The sequence below is a fragment of the Suricata suricatta genome, chromosome 10 (assembly GCF_006229205.1).
Source record: "Suricata suricatta isolate VVHF042 chromosome 10, meerkat_22Aug2017_6uvM2_HiC, whole genome shotgun sequence".
In the NCBI taxonomy this organism is placed as follows: Eukaryota; Metazoa; Chordata; class Mammalia; order Carnivora; family Herpestidae; genus Suricata; species Suricata suricatta.
In genome coordinates this window covers 116,183,041-116,208,106 of record NC_043709.1, presented here as the reverse complement: position 1 = coordinate 116,208,106, position 25,066 = coordinate 116,183,041, and the positions used below count along the sequence as shown (strand labels likewise).

Here is a 25,066-nt window from a genome sequence, read left to right as displayed (position 1 = left end):
CTTGGTATATGTCGCATTTCCCAATACTTCCTATAATCAGGGTCTCTCCGTCGGGGTGGGTATCAGAACTAATTGTGGAATTTTTAAAGACTATGGACGCCAGGCTTTAAAAACTTGGGTGTACTTTGAGCCAGAAATCGATTGCTGGTCTAGGCATTTAACCTGAAGAGGTAATTGTATACACGGAGGCCCAACAACCGTCCCCTGTTGTAGCGATCAGCAGATAGAGCTCCTGCCTGTGCATTTTGAAAACATTCCACTGGTGGTTCTGATGAGTACGCATGCATAGGAGTCCCGCAAGTATGCTCCCAGGTAGCCCAGGATTCACGGGAAGTAGCTTAGGAGTTCCATAAAAACATCCCTGTCATTCATTTAAGAAATTGTGTTAATTCAATAGAGGAAATAACTAAGAAAGTAATAGATCCTTCCTTTTCCTTCTTCCATTCCTGCTCTACAGACCAGACTTCTAAACCTGGATCAGTCCTATGGTTCTAGCTTTTCTACAATCAATGCCCAGGTTTCTCAGGATCCTTGAAGAAAGCTCTCACGATCTTGACTGGTCCCAGGGCACATTCCTGGTTTCCACTCTTCACTGAACCCTAAGCTTCTGTCATCCTTCCATCTGCCTGTCCCTAACCTTGAGCAATTATTTCAAACCTTACAGATTCTGTTACCAAATCTCTCCCTTCTGTCCCTCCTCATTGCTCTCTGCAGGTAACTTTGCTTCCTAGTTCCCAGAGGCTTTGGTGCGCATTAACAGGTGTAAACTGCCCTTGCTGGTTTTCTGCCCACACACTTGAATAATAGTCACAAGTCTAAATAACCTGTGGGGGCTTTAAAAATTACCTATGCCTGGTCCTACCCTCATCAAAATTATGATTTTATCTGGGGTACAGTCTGGGAGTTAAAAAACTTGCAAGTCCCTTAGGTGATTCGAATGGGCAGCCAAAGTGGAGACCAATTGGGGTTACAAATCAGAAACCAATGAGGTTTTGTTTTTAAAAACCTAACGATGCCCAAGTCCTCTCCTCAGAGGTCCTCCTTCAGTTTATCAGCGATTGCTCTGATGGGCATGGACATTTTTAAAGTGCTCTAGTAAGTCCTTCTGTTACGTTGGAAATGCCAGTAGAAATGGACAGAAGTGCAATAGAGGCAGGGGTCTGTAAGTGCCAGATCAAGTGAATAAATCTACGGGTTATCATTCCTGGTTGACTGCATACCTATAAATTAATGAGTTTATATCCTACAGAGAATCCAACTTCTTTTCTTTATGAAACACTTAAATGTAAAAAAGTTTTGAGAAAATAATTAGTGCATATTTCTATCACCTTGGAGTGAGAGAAATACTTTTAAAGCCTAACACCATAGACAGACTCCATATAGGAAACATTTATAGATTGGATTGTGTCAAAACTAGAAATTTCCGATGTCAAAAATTAAAAGGCAAAATAACTCTGAAATATATGCTATATATATGTGTGTGTGTGTATATATAGGCAAAATTTAATAGCCTTACTATTTACAGCCCTCATGAATCAGTAGTAAAAACAACAACAACAAAAATTGTATCAACAGAAAAACAGATGAAGGACAAAATATATGATTTTTTAAAAATATGAACAGCCGGGGCACCTGGGTGGCTCGGTCAGTTAAGTGTCCGACTTTGGCCTAGGTCATGATCTCACCACTTGTGAGTTCAAGCCCCACGTCAGGCTCTGTCCTGCAGCTCGGAGCCTGGAGCCTGCTTTAAACTGTGTGTCTCCATCTCTTTTCCCCTCCCCCACCCTCACTCCGTCTCTGTCTCACAAAAATAAACATTAAAAAAGAATACAAACAGCCGAGAAACCTACGAGAAAATGCTCAACACAACTACTGCTTTAAGCAAAATATTAAAACAGTAAGATACCATTTTTCCTATGAAACTGGCGAAGATGAAAAGGAATAAATGATCTGAAGTCACAAGGTTGAAAAAAAAACAGGTGTTTCCTTACACTGCTGTTTCGGCAGTAAATTAGGGCATTCTTTAGAGGGGGGGGTCCTTGGCTTGAATGACACATATCGAAAGCCTTAAAGCTTGAATATACTTTGAACCAGAATTCCCACGTCTAGGCATTTAACCTAAAAACGTAATTATCTACGCTGCTGACGTCCTGCGGCCCTTGGCCCAAGTGTCTGGGTATTAAAAAGACTGACTACACAGTAGGAACTGGACCGGGGCCACTGGGAGCAGATTTATTGGAAAACCTTACACTGCCAACATCATACCTGGCACCTCTTCCTGATGTGACAGTGGAAACCACCTCGTGTGCAAAACTCTGATGTTTTCCACTCAAACAGCCTGTTGATCGCACTTCTAGCAAGTCGTCTCTGACTGTGCCGATGTCCCTAATGCGGCCACACCATCATGCTACGCTGTTTGTAAGATCCCCTGTGAATGACCCCCTCTGTGTGCATGTGCATGTGTGGCCAGCCCATAATAGTCCTGTTTCTTCTGGCAACTGTCATTGCCAAGGCATCTGGGCATGTGCAGATGCTCAGGGTCTTGCGAGGACACTCTGTGGTCACCGTCCTGCTATCATTCGGTTGTCATCCAATGGCAGTTAACTCTCTATGTCCCCAGCCTCTGCTTGGCCGGTCGCCTCGGAATGGCTTGTAACTCACATACACAGCACAGGGTCCCGGGGACACCGACCGCCTGTGCCAGCCCTGCATGTGCGCTCTATACATGGCTCACCCCCCGCTGCTCAACTCAAACCACATCATCCTGCTCATTCTCGCCACATCCTTCTCCTTTTTTCTGCAACCCCTTTTACTTCTGAACAAGAGTCATAACAGGAGCCCTTTTTAGTCATGAAAACCCAAGACAAAAAATCTGATTGCCCAACAACAAGGGTTAAAAACTCACGGTGAGGTCACAGTTCATTAATAGAATGGAATGTTACTCCACTAATAGAGACGATGATACCCGCCATATATTTTTACGGAAAAGGGATAGGCAGTAGGTTTCCTTAAGTGGAGCATGCCCACGGAGATGGGATCAGCTATCAATCCCAGTTTCCAGGACCCTGGTGGAGTTCCATGTTTCTTTTTTTTGCTTATGTTTATTTGACACTCTTTTTAAAATAAATACATACTTCGGGAACCCAGAAAACATTAGAAATAGAACGATTCAAAACAGAATCTTAAAAAATTGATCTGGTTTTTAAATATGTGTTGGGCCTCAAAACCCGTGTGGGCCCCACCAGGTTTGGCTTGCTCTACCCACAATGCTATAGCGTAGTGTATTTTAGGGTGTTGTACAGTATTGTACAGTATTGCGTCATATCCCAAAGCAATGGCAGCCACAAGACCTGCACTTTGTCTCTGGGCGAGGCGGCATCATCGTTCCCAGGGAGCCATGGGCTGGAGAGGAAGCGAACTGGCCACCTGAGTTACAATACTCCCCTAGAGATAGCTACGGCCTAAAAACGAGGTCCAAGATGAATGGTTTTCAGACATTGAGGAGAAGAACCTTTTTTTTTTTTTTTCCCCAAATGAAATCTTACACAAGATGTCAACCCCTAAACAAACAAACGCTGTGCTCATGTTGGGTTCCAGTAGGAATGAGAGCAACAGGGACGCCAGTTAAGCCTCCCCTTTCTGCCCACACAGCCCTGCAAATCAGCTCCGTGGGCGTCCAAAGTGGCTGCTTGAGAAACAAACAGTAGCTGGTTTTAAGAAGGCGACCTTCACCTCCACAGTAGATGTTTCCATTCAGCGTGTGACATCCAACTGGTTATTTCTGCCCATTTATTACATGTAGTCCTGAGTTTCTTGAGGCCCAATCTTCCTCCTGTGTAGAAAGCTTTCTTCACCAGGCCTGCCAAAGCTCCTACAAATCCCAGAGATTCCCTGGAGTATTTTTCTGACCTCCGACACCTTAGATAAAATACTTCTTCACGTGTAGCCCCATAGCTTTAGCTATTATACTCTATTCCACCGCTTCTAACATGGTGCCGAGGTAGGCTTATACTAGTCACAGGAGTCCTTGATGGTAGAACTGATAATGTGCATCCAACCCTTGGCTTGTCTGTGTGTCTGTTTGCATTCACTGGTTTTTATGGAGCTTAAGGAATCTATGTGGGGGCAAAGGGAATCTAATAGTGACCACAATTTGGGGTTCCGACAATATACGTTAAGACTGATGTAAGGAGAAACTAGGATATTCCCTGGGAGGCAGGTAATGGTGTTTAGAGCACAGTCAGACAAGAGTGGTGGGAAAATAGCATGCCAAGTTGTTTGTGTGTGAGAATGATGAACAGAAAAAAAGCAGGAGCAAGGGAATACTCAGCAGCCAGAGACCACAGGAGACCCACCTTAGGTCCAGTTTCCAAAATGGGAGAGGGAACAATATAGAAAACAAGAGAGATGGAGGCCCAGTCATTCACTGGTTGGGACTGAGCTAAAAAAATTCGAACAGAAATATCCAGGTGTGCTCATCTGTACCCACATACTGATAAGAGCTGGGACATTCAGGCTATACATTGTATTCCTCCTACGTGTCCCTATGACTGGGACTTGGCATTATTAGGTCTGACATCTCTGAGATGTGCCTCAGAGATCTATGTTCTAGAAATATTCCCATGTGAGGCCCAGGCTGTGTGAAATGTTCTGCCACGGTAATCACTTGATACTGAGATATTTCAACTGGTAACAGGAAGTTAGCAGAAAGGACTCCTTTGAGCCAGTTAAGACTGCTTTGAGCCTAAGCATATATTTTTTTAAATAGAATAACTCCTATTTAAAATTTTAGGAAAGTAAAAGCTACACAAAGATCAAGCTTTTGTAGCTTGGAATTAAGGTGGATGGAATGGCACAAGGGTATCCATTAATCCAAGCCGTGCACATTGCCTCAGTTCCCTCTAGTACAAGGTCGTTCGTGCGACAAGCTGATAGATGGGTATGCCTTCCGAACTCTCCGGACAGAGCACAGAACAAAATATATTCCCTTTCCCAACCTTTTCTAGAAAAAGGGAGCCAAATGTTTTTAAAGCTTGATCACCACCCACCCCTACCCTACCTCTTCGAATCTAAAGTACCACATGCAGCAACAGCATATTTTTAGCATCCTGGCTTATGTTCAAATTTATGGATTACAATTTACATGCTTGTGACTTTATGTATTAAGGTCGAGAGGATAAATGAGAATACTCCATAAATTCAAAACTCATAGAATCTATTTTCTTAGCATGCATGTTTCAAATGAGTAGAGGGGACTACTTGAGTTCAAAAGCTTGTATAAAAATTAAATGCATGTATAATTAATATTTGCAAAGGTGTTTTGAGTGAATGCTAGTTTTTTTTTTCTCCATAATATTTTATTGTCAAATTGTTTTCCATACAACACCCAGTGCTCTTCCCCTTAAGTGCCCTCCACCATCACCACCACCTCTTTTCCCCCCTCCCCCTTCCCCCTCAACCCTCAGTTCATTCTCAGCAGTGAATGCTAGTTTTTCAAAGTGAGGTTTTATTAAATGGTGGGGCTAATAAACCAGACATTGGCCCTCTCAAGTTTGGGCAGAGAAGAGATCAAGAAGGAGGCTCTGAAATAAGAAAAAGCAGTTGTATAACATGTTCTCAGGTCTTATCTCCAAGACTGACTTCTTTGGGGTTTTCTTGTTTCAATGCTCAGTGTCATCATCATTTCTGGATATAGGGAACATTCTCCTTTAACAATCCAACTCATCACTTAAAATATAAAATTCCAATAACTTCTTCTAAAAATGTACACGTACATTTTTTATTTCAGAGAGAGAGAGAGAGAGAGAGAACAGGGGAGAAAAGCAGAGGAGGGAGGGAGGGAGAAAGAGAGAGAGAGACAAAGAGAATCCCAAGCCGGCTCCATGCTCAGCATGGAGCCCAATGCAGTGTTCGAACCCACCACCCGGGGATCATGACCTGAGCTGAACCAAAATTTGGACGCTTGACCCACTGATCCCAGCTGCCCTTACATGTACATTTTTTAAGAGACCATTCATTAAGAACTTACACAGAATGTTCACATTAATATGGAAGGTTATTAACATGGGAGAATTTTTTTAAACAATCCATTTTCAAGATAGGTTTGCATAGAGAAGGGATCTAGAGAAGGAGCAAAGAAAGTGAGAATTCCCAAATGTCCTCAGTTTGAGACAAATTCACTGGACCCTGGAGGGCAGATGTAGCCTGAGGGTACTTTTTCCTTAATGGATGGCCATTTGCTGCCTGCCATCTTAGCTACCTTGTCCCCTGTGTTATATTAAACATAACCACCATCATCTCCCACCTAAGGACAAAGTGTAAATAGGAAGCTCAGATCTCCTGGTGGCCTCCTCAGTTTTTTTTCCAGTTTGAAGAGTAAGAGTAACCAGAAGGGTAGTGGCTCATGACACATAAGTCATTCTCCAGTCTTTTCCTTCCTGGAGGTATCCCTGTTACTGCACTGAATTCCCCTGTGACTCACTCACTTTAACCCGGACACCCTGCCAGGAAGTGATTCGACAAAACCTACCCATTTCATGAGTAAAATTGTGGCCACACAAGAACTACAGCATACACAGATTAGAAATTAAACATGGATATTATCACATGAAATTAAGTGAAAGTTGAAGAAATTTAAGACCAACTGATCACTTCTCAGCCTTTTGGCTAAGATCAAGTGAAGACCAACCAAACAAAATATTCAATTAACAAAATATCTTTTTTTTAAAAACAGGCCAATCCATATTTAGTTGTGACTGATCCCTTTGAAGAAATGTGGCATGTCTGGTTTTTGCTAGTGTGATCTTCAGCTTTTTAACAATCCACAATTAAATATGCATAATTCTCTAGGACATAACTGCAGTAACCACATTACTTTCTGTATCAAAGATATCCAAAACTGTATTTGTTCATCTAAACTGAACGGTTTTTCTTTTTTTTATGGTTTTTATTTATTTTTGAGAGACAGAGACAGTGAGAGCAGGGGAGGGTCAGAGAGAGAGGGAGACACAGAATCCGAAGCAGGCTCCAGGCTCTGAGCTAGCCATCAGCACAGAGCCCAATGCGGGGCTCGAACCCACGAACTGCGAGATCATGGCCTGAGCTGAAGCCAGACGCTTAACGGACTGAGCCACTCAGGCGCCCCTAAACTGAACGGTTTTAAGAGAGTTCCTAAAAATCTAAATCTATAATAATAGAAAATGTTCTTGCTAGAGTAAACATTAAGGGTTTTGGTATTAAATATTTGCTAAGTTTCTTAATTTATCAGTACTACCAAAATACAAATAAGAATAATTGCTTAGCTATCAAAGTAGGTTTCAAATTAATTATATTTAGATATCTTTATTTCTAATCGTCTAGCTATAATGCTAGCTGTAAGAAAAGATATCATTAAACATGTCAACAGATAACGGGGCAACAGAAAGGTGAATAATAGGTCAAACTTTTAAAAATCTTTATATTTAAAAGAATACTTACCTTTTTGGCAGCCTCTAAGAGGATATATCCTGAGTTTTTCAATAATATCAACCACAATCAAGGAAGTCAGAACCAGAGAAACTGGATGGTCAGGTAAGGTAAGAGGTAAGAGATCCGTAGAACCATAAATATTCTTTTGAACCTGTTTTCAGAAAACCATTTAGAAGCATTATTTTTTTGTGCTTTCTTTATGTAAAATTCTTTTAAAAGTCTGAAAGGTACATCAGATTAATTATAAAGACATTTACTAAAAGACCAGAAACTTGATTTCCAGCTTTTCAGGTGTTCCATTCTATTAGCTGTTGAATAATTTGTAAAAATGTAATAAAGATTCGTATCAATGAATGAGTTTTCAGTTCAAGAGAGAGCTTTGTAAATACAGGCCAAAATATAACAGCAGCCTCCTGGTAATGGTAGGATGGGCAATTTCTTCCAACTCTACTGCTGAGCAGAGCCTTTGAGAATCCCTAGGTCAAAGAATTAGGGGGATAGATATTGGAGTTCAGGGTCCCCCAAGGAGAGCCCAGGTAAACCCAGCCAGATTTGGGGACACTTCATCTGATTAAGGTGTCTACATAAAAACTATGGCAAGCATCATATTAGTGGGTATACGTTAAGAGTTCTTCCTCTGAGATCTGGAAGACAACAAAGGTGCCACCATTATCTACTCTATGCAGCACTGTGCGAGAGCTCCTAACCCGTGTAATGAGGCAAGAGAAGGAAATAAACACTGCGAGTATTGGAAAGAAAAGAACTACTTATCATTATTCATAGACTACAGGGGGAAAATCTCCATATACAATAAAGGGAAAATGGGATTTTAAAAAAAGATACCACTCAATGCAACCCTAATCAAAATTCAAACTTTTTGTGGAAAATGAGAAGCTGATTCTAAAATCCATCTAGAAATATAAAGGACAGGGCATGTAGATGAAAAAGATATAAAGATTTACTCTTTGGAATATAAAGAGCTATTATAAAACTACAAGAATTAAGTGAAGGTCGTATTGGAATGGGTATATGAAAGTAGGCAGTGGACAAAACAGAAGGCTTGAAATAGACCAGGTTTATATACACAGATTTATAACAGAGGCAGCGCTGCAGAGAAATGTGGGAAGACAGACTTTTTAATAAATAGTGCTCAGTGCATTAGATGTTATTTGGGGGGAAAAACTGACTCTTTACTGCACAACACACACAAAAATTAGTTTCAGATGGAAAGAATGGTAGGGGCATCTGGGTGGCTCAGTTGGTTAAGTGTCCAACTTCAGCTCAGGTCATGATCTCATGGTTCATGGGTTCTAGCCCCACATTGGGCTCTCTGCTGTCAGCATAGAGCCTGCTTCAGATCTTCTGTCCCCGCCCCACTCTCTCTCTCTGCCCCTTCCCGACTTGTGCTCTTTCTCTCTCTCTCAAATAAACAAACATTTTTAAAATATTAAAAGAACAAAAATAAAAGAAAATGGTAAAACATATAGACTCCAAAATATAATATAGGGGAATACCTTGAGGACTTTGAGGTTCAATCTTTCAAAAAACCTGATAAACTGGACTATTTTTAGATTAAGAACCCTTCACCAAAAATAGCATTAAAAATATTAAGTCACAAAGTATGAATATATTTGCAATATATATAATCAACAAAGGGCTTGAGATTTGAATATATTAATAACTTCTAAACTGATTTTAAAAAGATAAGCAACCCAATAGGGAAAATTGGCAAGATGAAAAAAGTGCTCAATTTCATTAATTATTTAAACGTTTGTTTGTTTGTTTGTTTTGAGAGGGGGGAGCATAGAGAGAGAATCCCAAGCAGGCTCCGTGCTGTCAGCACAGAGCCTGACACCGGGCTTGATCTCAGAAACTGTGAGATCATGACCTAAGCCAAGATCAAGAGCTTAACCAACCACACGACCCAGGCACCTCTCAATTTCATTAATTATTGAGGAAACGCAACTTAAAACTACAATGACATTCAAGAACACATGCCCAACGGAATGGCTAAAAGACTTAGAACGTAAATAAGGCTAGCTAGGATATGCAGCAATGGGTATGCTCATTCTCTGCTAGTGTTAAGTCTAAGTAGAGTCTCTTTGGAAAACTGGCATTTTCTGCTACCATTGAATATTTGAATATCTTATGATCCATCAATTATATTTCTGCATATTAACTGAAATTCTCATATATGGGCATCAATAGACATACTCAAAGCTGTTCACAGCAGCATTATTTATAGTAGCCAAAATCAGAAACAGTTGAAGTGGGCATCAAAGGCAGAAGTGATAAACTGTAACATATTCATCAAATGAAATGAATGAATTCATTCCACAGAATTAAAATGATGGAATACCATTGTACGCAAAAACCTGAATGATCCACGCTTCTGAAAAAAAGAAGCCAGACACATATTAGGTAGATAGAAGATAGATAGATAGATAGACGAGAGAGAGAGAGAGAAAGAGAATTTTATTTCCACAAAAGATTTAAAACAGAAAAACCAATCTGTGAAATTAAAAGTTAAGGTAGAAGTTACAGCAAAAAACACAGGGGTGGCTTTTAGGAAACTGGCGAAGTTTTATTTTTTGACCCTGAGTAGTGTTCGCACAAGGGATTTCTTGTGGTATTACATTAATTTGTACACCTTATGTTTTATGCACTTTCTTGTTTGCGTCACACTTGAGTGAAAAATTAAACAAAAGAAGAAAAAAATGCAACAGTAGGTAAGGGCATAATGGAAAAGAATCAAAAAGGGCAATCATACTACAAATATACCATCATTTTATGATAATAGGTTTCCGTAAGAGGTTTTACACTGAATTTGTAAAGGTCTTGGGAGCCTCCCAAGTGTTTTACAGTCTTTTGGGACGCAGAGGAGAAAATGATAACTAGATTAAAATATTCACATATTGCTGTTTAATGCAAAGTATCTCTATAGAGCCTTCCAAGGCTATTCTCTACATCCATATACTGTCCGAATGTAGTATCCAGAATATATTCTAACAGTCATGGATTTCTAATGACATCGTACACTACCCAGTACACACTCCCCTGAAGCCTATCAAAACTATTCTAATAGCCTGACTGTTTTTCTCTCTACAGTCAATAAATAATTAGTAAAGACCAGAGACTCCGTCATATTTCCAGAGTGTTCTACCCCATCACCTAACACAGTGCCTGGCATGTAATATGCACTTAATAACTATGTACTTAACACATAGATGAAACATAAAGTACTTTGTTCACTTTGGGGAAGTGAAAACTATATCTTTCAAAGCATTGTGCAAATTAATACCATTAGTAGGACACTCTTCTTTGAACTTGCTAGGTAATAAAATTCTAACAACCTGAAAGTTCTGTCCATAATATACCTGTCCTTTAGATGCCTATCTATCAGAATCCTTTTTAAGATGCATTTAGTCAAAACATAAAGTCAAGCTTCTTTTCAAATAAATATCATGTACAAATCCTTAGGCAAGGGATATGTTATCAAAGGTCTTAGAATGTGAGAGGTATTCCCTCTGGATATTGTTTAGAACTGAGGACACTCGAAAAACATGAGGTTAAAAGCAACAAATGTGGATCTACTTTTAAATTCCTTGCTTTTTTACAATCTTGGAGGAACGTTTCTCTCTCACACACACAAATACAGAAGGTATGTTTTTTAATTGGTTGCTAGACTTTCTTTCACAATCACAGAGGGAATAGTGATCTTAGTACTTGAAATATACATATTGTAGCTTGGGAAGAAGACTGGATAGAATAAACTTCAAGAAAATTTTCGGGCACACCATTCTATAATATTCCAGTAACAGAAAAAATGTTAAAATCTCAAAAATCCTACAGAATAAAGAAACATTCCATACCTCAGTCACTGCAATAGAAAAGCTGAAGCTGGGAAGTGTGGTGAGTATAACGCACATCATCATAACAGGTCTCCTAGCAAGGACAAAAAATAAGCAAAAGCAACAATGCATAAGATCAACAGTTCCTGTTACATTTTGCTAATTTGGCAGTTCCTGTTCCATTCATCTCTAGTTTTTCTAAGAAGCCATTACTTCCCTATTTCCATTTCCCAAATGTTTCAGTATGGCAAAGGGGAACACAGGCAAAAATGAGAATATTTTCTAGAACAAAGGGGGTGAGAGATTTCCAAGTAACTAGCCAGCCCTGGAGTTCTAAGAGCAGCACCATGCAGGACTAATGACATTCAACATTTCCATAATTCAATTGGAATCCTGCCAAAAAGTTCCAGCTCTGGTGACCAACTCAAAAAAAAAAAAAAAAAAGAATGTGACTTTTTTTTTAATGTTTATTTGTTTACTTTGAGGGGAGGAGGGGCAGAGAGAGAATCCCAAGCAGGCTCCATGCTCAGTGCCACACCCAACACTGGGCTCCATCCCATGACTGCAAGGTCATGACCTGAGCCAATATCAAGAGTTGGACGCTCAACGACTGAGCCACCGAAGTACCCCAAGAACATGACTTTCTTAAGTTATATTAAACCCTATATCATACCATTGGTTTTCCAAAGAAGACATTTAGAGATGGTATACCAAGAGTGACTTCACTAAAAAAAATTTTTTTAATGTTTATTTACTTTTGAGAGAGAGAGAGAGAGTGTGAGTGGGAGAGGGGCAGAGAGAGAGACACAGAATCCGAAGCAGGCTCCAGGCTCTGAGCTGTCAGTACAGAGCTTGACATGGGGCTTGAGCTCATGAACTGTGAGATCATGACCTGAGCTGAAATCAGATGCTTAACTGACTGAGCTACCCAGGGACCCCACAAAATATGACTTCAAATGAAAACATTTGGGTATTTCTTATTTGAACCTATATATATATATATATATATATATATATCACATGACTTTTCACACTTGTTTTTGGCCCACTTCTTAAAACCTTGCTGGTCAATTAATCAATTAGTTATTGAGATATAATACATATATAATACTCTATCTTACGACAGAAAGAATTAAAACGAACACTTAGTATTATTAATGTATAGGAAGACAAAAGATGCGCAAAGCTTTTTTATGATAAAATATTTACCTTTTCTTTCCTTAAATACACATTTTACTAATTATGCTTATGTCATGTATTTCTATGTACAAAATGTGTTAAACTCTTTCAAATAACTAACAATTTCTCCTTGGTCCTGTCATGCTCTGTCAATCCCAGCCTTGTCTTAGATGTTCTAGTATAGATATAAGTTAGGGGGCAGAAGAGACCCCTCTTCTAGCCAGACTCAGTACAACCTGCCAAACCCAGAGGCACAATGGGGTTTTGAGAGGTAGCTTTGCCTCCTTTCCGGAGCCCAAATCCAGGTTCCTGTAGCGCCTGGCTCTCTAAGACTGGCTGGAGCCTTCAAGGAGCCCTCTTGGTCTCAGTTTGTGCTGCAGAAGATGAGGCCGCCCTGGGATTACTCCTAGAGCTCCCCTTTATCTGTATCATCTCCCTCAATTGTCTCAGGCAATCCCAGAGCTTTCATTTTTTTAATGTTTACTTTTATTTTTGAGAGAGAGACACAGAGTATGAGCGGAAGAGGGGCAGAGAAAGAGAGGGAGACACAGAATCTGAAGCAGGTTCCAGGCTCTGAGCTGTCAGCACAGAGCCCAACACGGGACCTGAACCCATGAACCAAAAGATCATGACCTGAGCCAAAGTCAGACACTTAACTGACTGAACCACCCAGGTGCTCCTCCCATGACTTTAAATATCAACACTGACCCAGGACTTCCATATATATACATGCTCTGGGTTTGCATGCCCAACTCTATTTGGTACCTCCACTTGGATGTCTAATACGTAACCCAGATTTTAACATACCTGAAAAAGACTGCACATCCTCCTCCAAACCTGTTCCGATCATCATCAAATGCTGTCTGGTTTACTGCAAGTAGATTTACTGAAACTACATGTCAGATCCATCCTTTGCCAGCACTGTAGTTCATCTGCTATCATGTCTCATCTGCAAGAACTTCCTATCCAGTTTCCTGTTAATACTTCTATTCTTGCCTAGCAACGTTTTCTCCATAGAGCAAACAGTTGTATTTTTAAAATGTAAAACACATCTCATCACTGCCCTGCTCAAAAATCTCCAATGATAGGGGGTGAGGCGAATGAGAAGTTAGGGTTTAGAGGAGATAAGAATGATGATGAAAAGGTTCTATGGATGGAGGTGGTGATAGCCCAACAGTGTGAATGTGCTTAATGCCACTGACATGTACACTTAAAAGTGGTTAAGATGCTAAATCATGCTATGTGTATTTCACATAAAATATACACATTTGTGCATCTTACATATGTTTTAAAAATCTCCAATGGAGAAGCAATGTAATTGGAATAAAGTTGAAACGAATGACCCTAGCCTACATGTTCTACACGATGTGGTTTCTCTTCTTTCTCCCACTCTCTCACTTAGAATGACTTTCTCCTCCCTGGAAACCCACTCAACTCCAGCCGTGCTGGCCTCTGGTTGTGTCATGATCACATCAAGCCTGCCTCACCTGCAAGGTGTACACGGTCTATACCTTTTGCCAGATGCTCTCTATTCCTGGATCTTCCATATCAGACCCCCGTTGTCCTTCCAAATTATCTACATTTGTGGCCCCATGACTACCTGGGAAGTTCTGCTGATTACTTCTTCTTTATTGTTTTACATGTTCCTCCTTGCCGATCCTCAAAGTAAGCTCCATGGAGGCAGGGAACATATCTGAATGGTTTCACAAAATTATCTCCACTAGTTAGAACAAGGTTTTTGAACATTTTTCATGCAGTGAAACTTTTGAGCATTTAGTAAATCCTATGGGTCTTTTACAAAATAGAATTTAAAAAAAATTTTTAATGTTTTATTTATTTTTGATAGAGAGAGAGACAGAGCATGAGAGGGAGAGGGGCAGAAAGAGAAGGAGACACAGAACCAGAAGCAGGCTCTAGGGTCTGAGCTAGCTGTCAGAACAGAGCCTGACGTGGGGCTCAAACCCACAAACGTGAGATCTGACCTGAGCCGATGTCAGAGGCTTAACTGACTGAGCCACCCAGGCGCCCCAAAATAGAATTTTTAAAAACAAAACAGAGCAATTATGTTGAAATACTGTTATCCAAATTCTTTAAAAAATTTTATACAGTAATATATGTGCCTATCTATGAACATACTGTCTCCTTATTTTCTTTGGAGCACTCCAAGATCTAGTGGAAACTGAAATCATTCATAATTTCAAGGTAGCAAAGATCATAAACCGTATTATGAAGTATGTGTAACAAATGTAATGTGATGTGAAAAAGCTAAGATATACGATATGAAAAGATCTATGTAAGAAAGTTATAGGTTCTGCTACTAATACAGTGGTTTGTTGCCAACATCCAAAATGCAAAGAAATGCTAGCTTTCAGTTAGAGGCTGCAGGGAAAATGAAGATATAACCTATTTCTAATCCAAGTTCTACATCTTATGTATCCAGAAATAATGATCATCTATGTTTGAAAATCTTGACTCACTGCTAACATATATTTATTATAATTTATCAATAAGTGTGGTTGGTTAAGTTATATTCCTCCCAAAAGATATGTTGAAGTTTCAATTCCCAGTACCTTACAGCGTAACCTTATCTGGAAATACGGTCTTTCCAGAGTGAGTAAGTTAAAATAAGGTCATTAAGGTGGGCCCTAATCCAACATGACTGGTGTCCTTATTAAAAGGGAAAATCTGGAGAATGTACAGAGGGAGGATTACATGAAGAAACACAGGAGGACACCATGTGACGACGAAGGCAGAGATCAATCAGGGTGACGCATCTGTAAGCCAAGGAATGCCACAGTGCCGGCGAACCACCAGCCCTCTGAAGGAACCGACCAACACCTCGAAATCAAGACTACTAGCCTCCAGAACAGCCACACGATTCATTTGTCACCCAGTTAGAAGCACTTTGTTGTGGCCACCCTACAAAACAAATACATATTTTGCTCTAGGGGTAGGAGGTCTTGCTGTAACAAATACCTAAAAATGTGAAAGGCTTTCGAATTGGGTAATCTGGAAGAGTCTGAAGAGACATGATAGGAACAGGCTGGACTGCCTAGAAGAGACTGTTAGAAAAATCTGGGCACTACAGAGATTCTGGTGAAAGCTCACAGAGAAAAAGAGGAGAGGTACAAAGAGCCTCTATCAACCTTAGAGAATATGTACATCGTCATGAACAGAAATGCTACAAATATGAATGTTAAACGTGTTTCTGGTGAAGTTTCAGGCAGAAAGAAGAACCATGTTCTCGGCAACTGGAAGAAAGGTGATCCTTTCTAGAAAGTGGCAGAACCTTGGCTGAACGGTGTTCTGCTCAGTTGAAAACAGAACCTACAGCTGACAAACTCAGATATTTCACTGAGATTTCTAAACAAAATACTGAAAGTACTGTCTGGCTTCTCCCTCCTGATGATAGCAAAAATACAAGAGGAGAGGGATAAATTGAAGAAAGGTAGGCCCAAAGGAACCAGAACTTAGTAAAATACAAGAGGAGAGAGAGAAAGTGAAGAAGGAATCGTTAAACAAGAAGGAACCAGAACTTGAAGATTTGGAAGTGAACCCAATCAACCATCTCAGCAGAAATACTGCCACTGCCAGCTTGGACTAACGGGGGACAGAGATGGGACGAAAGGAAGGAAGGCTGTTAGACAGCAGGAAATGAGCTGGTGGAGCTATTTGGCTGTGAACATGTACTATCCTCTGATAGCGCTTTAGGGGCCTGGGAGGCTGCCAGCGCAGGCCCCGAGGCTCCCTCCGGAGACCCAGAGGCCAGGGAAGGGATGGCTCCCCATCCTGAGGGCAGAACGTCCTGCCACAGAGGATTAGTCTCATGCCTTACAATTTAGTGACATTTGCCCTGCTGGGTTTCAGTGAATCTATTTTGCACGTGAGAGGAACACGGATTATGGGGAGAGCCAGAGGGCAGACTGTCACGGGTTGAATTATGTTCCCCTAAAAGACACATGTTGAAGTCCCGGTCCTCGTACCTCAGAATGGGACTATATTTGGAAATTGTGTGTTTCCAGAGTTACGAAGTTAAAAATTAGGGTGGACCCTCATGCAACAGGAGTGGTTTCCTTATAAAAAGGGAAAATTGGGAGACAGATGCGCACAGAGGGAAGACTGTGTGAGGAGATCCGGGGAGAACACTGTGCGATGACGAAGGCAGAGATCAAGGTGATGCTTCTATAAGCTCAAGAGAGGCCTGGGACACATTTTCCCTCACAGCCCTCAGAAGGAACCGACCAACACCTTGATCTCAGATTTCTAACCTCCACAATCGGGAGACCAGACACTTCTACCATTTAAGCCCCCAAGTTCGTGGTAGTTTGCAACAGCAAGCCTAGGAAATTTGTGTTGGAAATGCCACAGACACATCTTTGAAGCGGTAGTTGGGCTAAGACTAGGGCAAGTCTTCCATCAGGGTAGAGAACAGCTGAGGACAAGGACCGGTGGGCACGGCGTAAGTTCCAGTTGGAAAATGAGTTAGGGCACTACAGAGCTCTGGGTGTTTGTAGTAAGTCCTCAGGAAGGACTCCCCCAGGGGTAGGCCCTTGAAGAGAGATCTTGAGTTCAGCCACGGTGAGTTGAAGATTCCTATTTGTGCAGCGAGAATTCTGACCCTGAGATTTCTCACAGAGAAAGCACAGTGAGTGGAGCGCATCAGATAATAACTTGGGAAACCACTTAGTGTAGAAACTCATCAACATTCTCTATCACCTAGCTCTTCAAGTCAAGGTTTCCTTCCTTGTCTTTCAGGGCTTCCCACAATCTGCCACTAACTTCCTAACAAAATACACACACACACACACACCCGTGAGCTCACATGATAAGCCAAGTTCTGCATTCACCCATTCACCCACTCATCTAAGCTGCTGTTAAATGTCTGAACTACACTAAGGTCTAAGGATAGAAAGACACATAAGCCACACTCTGGCTTTATGGCATTTACAGGCTCATGGACGTTGCCTAAACCAAGATGAGGTAACTGTGTGACAAGAGCAAGTTTTTTAGGAGTTTCAGTCTCAGTTATAAGACTCAGTTACGTAAGTGACACCATTGCAGTTGAAGTCAATACATCACACCAAGAGCTGCATCAACAGGGCATCTGGGTATCAATGAGATCATGTCTGGACTTTAACAAGCCAGCCACCATCCCAAGGAAATATCCAAAAAGGTAAAAGGTCCAGAAATCACAGGACAAGAACACCTGATAAAACCTGGACACTGAAGAAGAGAAGACTTAGCAGAGAGCCGTGGGACGTAGTTGAGATGGCACGGTGATGTGGAAATACTTTGAAATATTTCAAAAATGTTAATATAGACACAGTGAGCTTAGGAAAGTCACCTCTAGAGGCACAATTTGGGGAATGATCATCATATAAGTGGCATATTATACTATGAGCCAATGAGAATACCTGCAAAGCAATGAGAAAGGGAAAATGGGGCGGGTGAAATGGATAGAGCTCCTGGTCATGGCCAAATTCACTGGTGTATAAGTGAATTTGGATGCTCAGTCAGTTAAGCATCTGACTTCAGCTCAGGTTATGATCTCACTGTTCGTGAGCACAGTGTGCTGACAGCGCAGAGCCTGGAGCCTGCTTCGGATTCTGTGTCTCCCTCTCTCTCTGCCCCTCCCTTGTTCACCCTCTGTCTCTCAAAAATAAGTAATAAACATTTAAAAAAAAGAGAAGAAAAAAGGGCAGAGGACATTAAATCTACAGAGAAGATGGGGAGGAACTCTCATGGTGGCAGATTTTATTTCCATTTACAGAAATAAGGAAGATTATTCTCATAATTAGAGACAGAAAAACTAATGAATTCCCTTTAAGTCGGTTAAGCCTCAGATTTCATCTCAGGTCATGATCTTACCATTCATGGGTTCAAGCCCCACATCAGACTAGGTGCGGACAGTTCAGAACCCGGAGCTGGCCTCAGGTTCTGTGTCTCCCTCTTTTCTGTGCCTCTCTTCTGCTTGTTCTCTCTCTCTCTCTCTCTTTCTCCCTCCCTCTCAAAAATAAATAAACATTAAAGAGTTCGAAAAATGTTTAAATCAGAGGTCCATTGTCTACCTACATTGTGAGAAAGAATGTAGTAGAACTCTAAGGTGACTTCAAGCTTTAGGATTCTGCAGTATATTGTCAATACCATTGTACAAGCAAGGGGAAGAGTAGAGTTTTAAGGAGAAGGACTGATGTACAGAATACAATTGTCAAGAAAACTTTTACTCTGTCAACAAGGACTGCAAAGGAAGGGGGATGGGGAGAAGAAGCAAAGGACAAGACACCAGCTGGGTGAAGGTTACCAGAGCCCCAGCATTAGTGAATAAAATGTTCTTCATGCCTCCCGGAACAAAACAGCCGGGACAAATGATGGCACACTGGATTCGAACACATGAAAACATGGGTAGCCGCGGCCATGTATGAAGGCCCTGGAAGCTATTGCCTAACTGGAGTGAAGAAAATGGTCACAGAAAACAAAGAGGTGGTGCAAGAGAGATGAAAGAGGAAGAATTAATGGAATCTGGTGACTTATTGCACAAAGTGGAAGAAAAAAGCACATGGAAATATACTCTTTCTGATGACTGGATATGGTGGGACAAAGAAGAAAAAGCCTGTAGTCAAGCAGCGGAAAATTATTGCTGATGATAGTTAAGGAGATGATAGATCCACTGAAAGAAATGGGGGTGCTGTGAAGCACCAATGTTTAGTTCATGGTAACTTACTAATGGCCTTTCCGGGACAGAAAAGAGCAAGCTCTACTTCCTTCAGTTTATCCAGCCTGTCCAGCAGTGGCTAGATGTTAGTCATGCTGTGCATGCAACCTGCGTGTGCCACCGTGGAACCGTAAGGTGCTCAGGAGGCCAGGCTCTGGAGACAGACCACCCTGAGGTCAGATTTGGCACCACAGCTCCCTGGCTGTGTGGTTGTAGAAGTTCTGTGCCTCAATTCTCTCATTTGTAAGATGGCCATTGAAAGTGTTCTTACATATAAAGGTTAGAGAATTAACTAAAACAATAAAGGCAATGTGTTTACACCTATGCTTGGTACGTAACAGTTGTTCACTAAATATTTGCTCTTATTTTACTGCAGCTACAGCAACTACTACTGTTACTACTACTATCTTAAATGATTCAACAGCAAATTCTGTCTAAGAGATTAAGGACTTAAGCAAAGCAAAATGTAGTCCAAAATGTTGGGGTCTTTCCAAGGGGGCACTGCCCAGAATTCCGGAAATGTCACGATCTAAAGTAATTATACGCTGAAGGACTTGAGAGATTCATGAAATGCAGCCCTGGGTTCCAAAGCATTCTGGGAATCCCCACTAATTCTCCATAATTATCCTATCCCCAGGTCCCCTCTTCAGTGAGATCTTCCCCAGTTGCAGGCGAGTCCTATAGCTCAATGGTTTCACATGTTCATTGATACCCCAGGAAAAGATTTTTCTCATTTACTGGGATATACAATTTGGTGGGTATCTAAATAGATTTTCCTCATTCCTCAAGCCATCTCCCTAGTATATTACGAATTAACACAGGCATTCCTGAACAGGAATGATCATTCTAAAGAGAGTGAAAAAGCGTTTTACAAGAGTAAAGAGCACTGCATTAAAGTTCAGACTCTACTGTTGATTTAGTGTATATGTCTTAAGCTCTCTGACATTGTTTCCTTCCTTTTAAAATAGGAATTGTATCACATGTTCAACCTTTTAACACTGGTGTGCAGGTCAGGTGAAAAAATAAAACATAAAAGTGCTGCATACATGCCAAATACTTTATGAGATATTCACGATATCGCTCTACTAGCCTTCATTTTCTCAAAGGATAAAAGAGACCCACACCATTTTCTAGGTTCAAAGAGTATCACTGATGGCATATAATTTTCTTCAGTTTTATTAGTTTTATCATCACTTCTACTGCTTCTCAGAGTCACTCTGAGAATTAAACAAGATCATGTTTTAAATGGAAACACTAAATTCAGCCTGAGGTTATAACAATAATATTTATTGAGTTCTTCCTATGTGCCAGGTATAATGGCTTGGAACTTTACCTTAGAACAGCACTCAAGTGAAAGAGCTAGGCTGTTCTCATGAAAAATTAAAATTCAAAAAGCTTAAATAACTCACACAAGTCTTCACAATCCATGTCAAAGCTGAGATTTGAACTCAGGTCTGCACCTCTCAGCTGTGTGACCAAAAGACACAGTCTATTAGCTGGATGACTCAGTCTCTCCTACATACCAGATTCAGGGGGCTAACAATGCCCATGTGAATCTACAGAGAGGTCTTCACATAGGCTCACCAATAATCTATCTATTAATGTTAAAAATCTATACAATTTCATGTAGACAACTATCTGGGGACTCAATCTCATGCATTGTGAGATCATGACCTGAGCCAAAGTCAAGTCAGATGCTTAACTGACTAAGCCACCTAGGTGTCCCGAATTGCACTATCCTTGAAATATACTTGGCATTCAAAGCCAAAAAGAATAAAGAAAAAGTTACACAAGATAGAGGAAACAGCACACATTCAGACCAATCTGGGCAGACATATCCCAGCTCCACCACTTACAAGCTCTATTACCTGCTCACTTCTTCAGGTTTCCCTTCCTTAATCTCTAAAGTGAGAACATTAGCACATACTTCACAGGACTGTCATAAAGTTTAAATTTAATAGTACAGAGTGTATAAAGCTCCTAAAATAGTGCTTGGTACTTTTTTCTTCTCTTCTATGCCAGTAAGAGATTGTAATATGACAATGCTCATGAATGAGGCTATGAGGAAATAATTGCACAGGTTCACTGAAATTGCAGATAACCTGTCGTGTATCTGTTTAGAACACCTGGGGCCAGCCACACCTACAAACGAAAATGAAAGACCAGAAGAGTGTTTCCTTGAAGAATATACCAGAAGATGTAATTGTGACATCCCAGGACATGTTAGCACAAGGGGAATACGTGGACCAGATTTCTAAAACAGAATGTGCACAGAAATGCAGGACCACTCTATGCCTTACTCTCAACTGCCCCCAGTGGATTGGGACCTTGTCATTCAAAGAGACAGTTTAGGACACTGGTTGAAGTAGCAATTATGTAGTCAGATGGACAGAGGTCCAAAGTCTGGTCCTTTCACTCACTAGTTATTGACCAAGGAAGTTACATAACTCTTCTCTGATAGTAAGTTTTCCCTGGGAATAATAATGATAAAGTCATGAAAAAACCTACCTCACCAGATGATATAAAGGAAATGAAATTCACATATAAATCTCTTAGCACATATGTGATCAGTAAAAAAGCAGTTATGACTTAATGATGATGATGATAACTGATACGGGAGGTTTGCTGCCTGATTGATATGAATCAGAAGGTAGGGTCCTACGGATCTGAGTCCATGTTAAAAAAAAAAAAATCAAGGAGTGCCTTCTGGGGCTGGAGTAAACCAATAGAAAGCCCTTGGGCATTTGGATGTTCCCTCCTTCCCTCAAAACTCCCAGGCCAGCCAGGGGTCCTGACAGGGCAACTCCTGGATGGTGTGAGGAGTAGAGGGCCCATCTGAGCTCCAAACCCACTTGACAGGTAATCCTGAGGCTTTGGGCCAAGGTTTGGAAAAGCCTTAAACCGCACTGATAAATGCAGTGTAAACTAAATGGTTTATTTCTGGAAACCCTTCAAAATCTTTGCCCTCAGAGAACTGAAAGTCCCCTGGCAAGGTTCATGGGGCCACATCCTAAATCAGCACCTAAAGAATGCTCTTGAGCTGCACACTTCAGCTCTCCCGTCTGCACACTCCCAACAGTATTTCTAGCTAGAATGCCGTATGTATTACTTTTACATTTCTGCCCTTGTTAAACTTCACTGCTGCTTGCTTTTCAAAGGGGTTGATGTTGTTTGACTTTGAAATAAAAGATCAGCATGAAAGAAGGGTTAACTTATCAAAGAAAACTAAGAAATCCTAGATGAGTAGAAATCTGATCTAAAGTTCTAAAAGGAGGATGCCTGGGTGGCTCAATTGGTGAAGACTCTTGATTCTGGCTCAGGTCATCATTTCACATTCTTGCGTTTGAGCCCTGCATGGGGCTCTGTGCTGTCAGTGCAGAGCCGGCTTGGGACTCTCTCTTCTCTCCTTCTCTCTCTCTCTCTCTCTGTCTGTCTGCCTCTCCCTAATTTGTGCTCTTCCCACCCCACCTCTCTCTAAATAAATAAGTAAACAAAAAAAATAAGGGCACCTGGGTGGCTCAGTCAGTTAAGCATCTGACACCAGGTCATGATCTTACAGTCTGTATGTTCGAGCCCCACTTTAGCCTCTGTGCTAATAGCTCAGAGCCTGAAGCCTGCTTCGGATTCTGTGTTTCCCCCTCTCTCTCTCTCTGCCTCTCTCCCAGTCTCACTCTGTCTCTCTCTCTCTCAAAAATAAACAAACATTAAATGTTATCACTAAGGACATAACATTAGCTAAACTGTTAAATTAAAACAACATTAAATCTTAATGTATTTAAAATGTTTCTGTATTATTATTATTATTATTATTATTATTATTATTATTGAAATAGTCCCCCTCATAGCAGGGTAAAAGAATTTACTAACATAGTAAAATATTATGTTTAAAAATCTAAGCAAAAGAACTGGGTGTTATATGTACGTGATGAACCATGGGAATCTACCCCAAAAACCAAGAGCACACTGTACACATGGAATGTGTACACACTGTACACATGGAATGTTAGCCAATTAGCCAACAAATTATATTAAAATAATAATAATAATAATAATAATAATAATAATAATTTTTAGTTGCCTAAAAATCTCAGTTGGCTAAAGGTCAAAGGAGGCTTCAGACCTACAAAACGATGCAATTAAACATTTCAAAATAGACATTATTTTGTTTTACACAAAAGTAAAATTCTATATTATAATTTTACAATTAAGGTTTCTACAGATTAACTGTGATAACTTTATATAGTTCAGGGTACAGAAGAATCAGGTCCAACACGTAGTGCTCAGGGTATCATAGACTCACGCTAACTACAAGCTGATGAATACACGTAGTTTGTTGCTAACAGTCAGTAAAAAGGCCCCAAAAGACCACAAAAGATACCATAATTTCAATACATTTATGGAAACGGTGATAATCACTGCTCATTAATCATAACGTGCACACGTTATGTACACTTGCGAGGCTAACATCCGTACACGAAGTCTCTATGAAAACATCACAGAGATCCCTTGCTTTAGAATCCATTTACTCACCATCCTTTAATTTTTTTGGACAAGCGATGCTTCTTGTAGAGGAGAACTTTGATGGGGACCCAAATCAGCAGAGTCACCGAAGCCACATAGGCAATCGAACAGGACACAATCAGCCAATAATGTGTTTTCTCGGGGTTGCCTGCTGTCCTTTGGTAGGCAGTGGCAAACTGTTCCACAATCACCAGCGTGGGAGTGGAGAAGGCAGCAAATTCGAGAAGCTCAAAAACCAGGAGCTTGATCAGCTTTCCAGAAACCATACTGAGACAGGGCCAAGCTGCAGAAGACCAAACCCTCCCCCTCTGAGAGTGAGCAGCATATGGACAGGTGCTCAACTGGAATCAAGTTCCTTGGACTGAAATCACCAACCAGTGACTTTTTATTCTTTTATTGACCCTCATACGGTTCAATGATCTTCCAACTTAACAAGCGAGATCTCTTAAAGAAACAGAACTGTTGTGGACATGATCACTTTAATGTGTTTGCACATCCATTATTCAGAGTCAAATGAACTTCTGAATATGCTTTTGCAGCATTGGTAAGAAGCAAGTCTTTCACTGTAGCTTTGACTGCTAATTTGAGCACACAGAAAAATTTATGTAATAGTTAAACACCTGTTAAGTAGAACCACCGAATCACAAAATTTTAGACGTAAAGGAGAAGAAAAGCTGTAATCCAATCCCCTATTTTTATACCTAAGCAAATCCAGGCAAAAAGAGATACCCAAAACCTGGGTCTTCATCATCCAACACTACCCCTCACCTTTCTTCTAAGTGCTTTGAAAAGGGAGTTTGGATTCACACTGCCAACCTCCTAACCACACTTCTTCCTGGTACTTGAACTATTTGTTGTTGCACAAAATTGCCATGGTGGCACTGGTTAACGTTTTTATTTTGCTGGTCAGGAAACTAACATGGTGATGTTAGGAACTGTTATCAGGATTCGCATATTAACAGCAGCCTGCATGGAGTCGCAAAGCCTATCAAATATTCAAAAGGCAGCAATCATCTCCATGAATATCCTTCCTTCAAAAACTACTTCTGAGTCCCAACGAAGAGCACTTTGCCTGTATTAGGGGCTGGCGCATGAAGGCAGATGAAGGACGGAAGGTTTCTGCCCTTAAAATGCTCCCAGCCCAGTGGAGAAACGAAACCCCTGAACAATAAAACTAACAGAGGTCAGAGGTATAACGTTACTGCTATGGTGACTAACACAGGGAGCTTCCTCTTCGGGCTGCGTGAAGGGGAGGGAAAGAGAAGGACAAGGAGGCAGGTTTTGGGGTGTCCATGACATTCCAGGTACACACACACGAGGAAGACAGGAAGCTGTC

The 25,066-nt window shown here is 40.8% G+C and overlaps 1 protein-coding gene across 1 annotated transcript in view; it reads right to left on the bottom strand.

Moving 5' to 3' along the window:
- TMEM236 (transmembrane protein 236) overlaps positions 1-24,023 on the bottom strand; it is a 30,814-nt gene extending 6,791 nt beyond the window's left edge. The window contains exons 1-3 of the mRNA XM_029954483.1: positions 23,740-24,023; positions 11,340-11,412; positions 7,477-7,618 (exon numbers count right to left, since the gene is read on the bottom strand). Coding sequence (XP_029810343.1) covers positions 7,477-7,618; positions 11,340-11,412; positions 23,740-23,996 — 472 coding nt within the window. The 5' untranslated portion in view covers positions 23,997-24,023. The remainder of the gene's footprint in view (positions 1-7,476; positions 7,619-11,339; positions 11,413-23,739) is intronic.
- Positions 24,024-25,066: the final 1,043 nt, after the last annotated feature.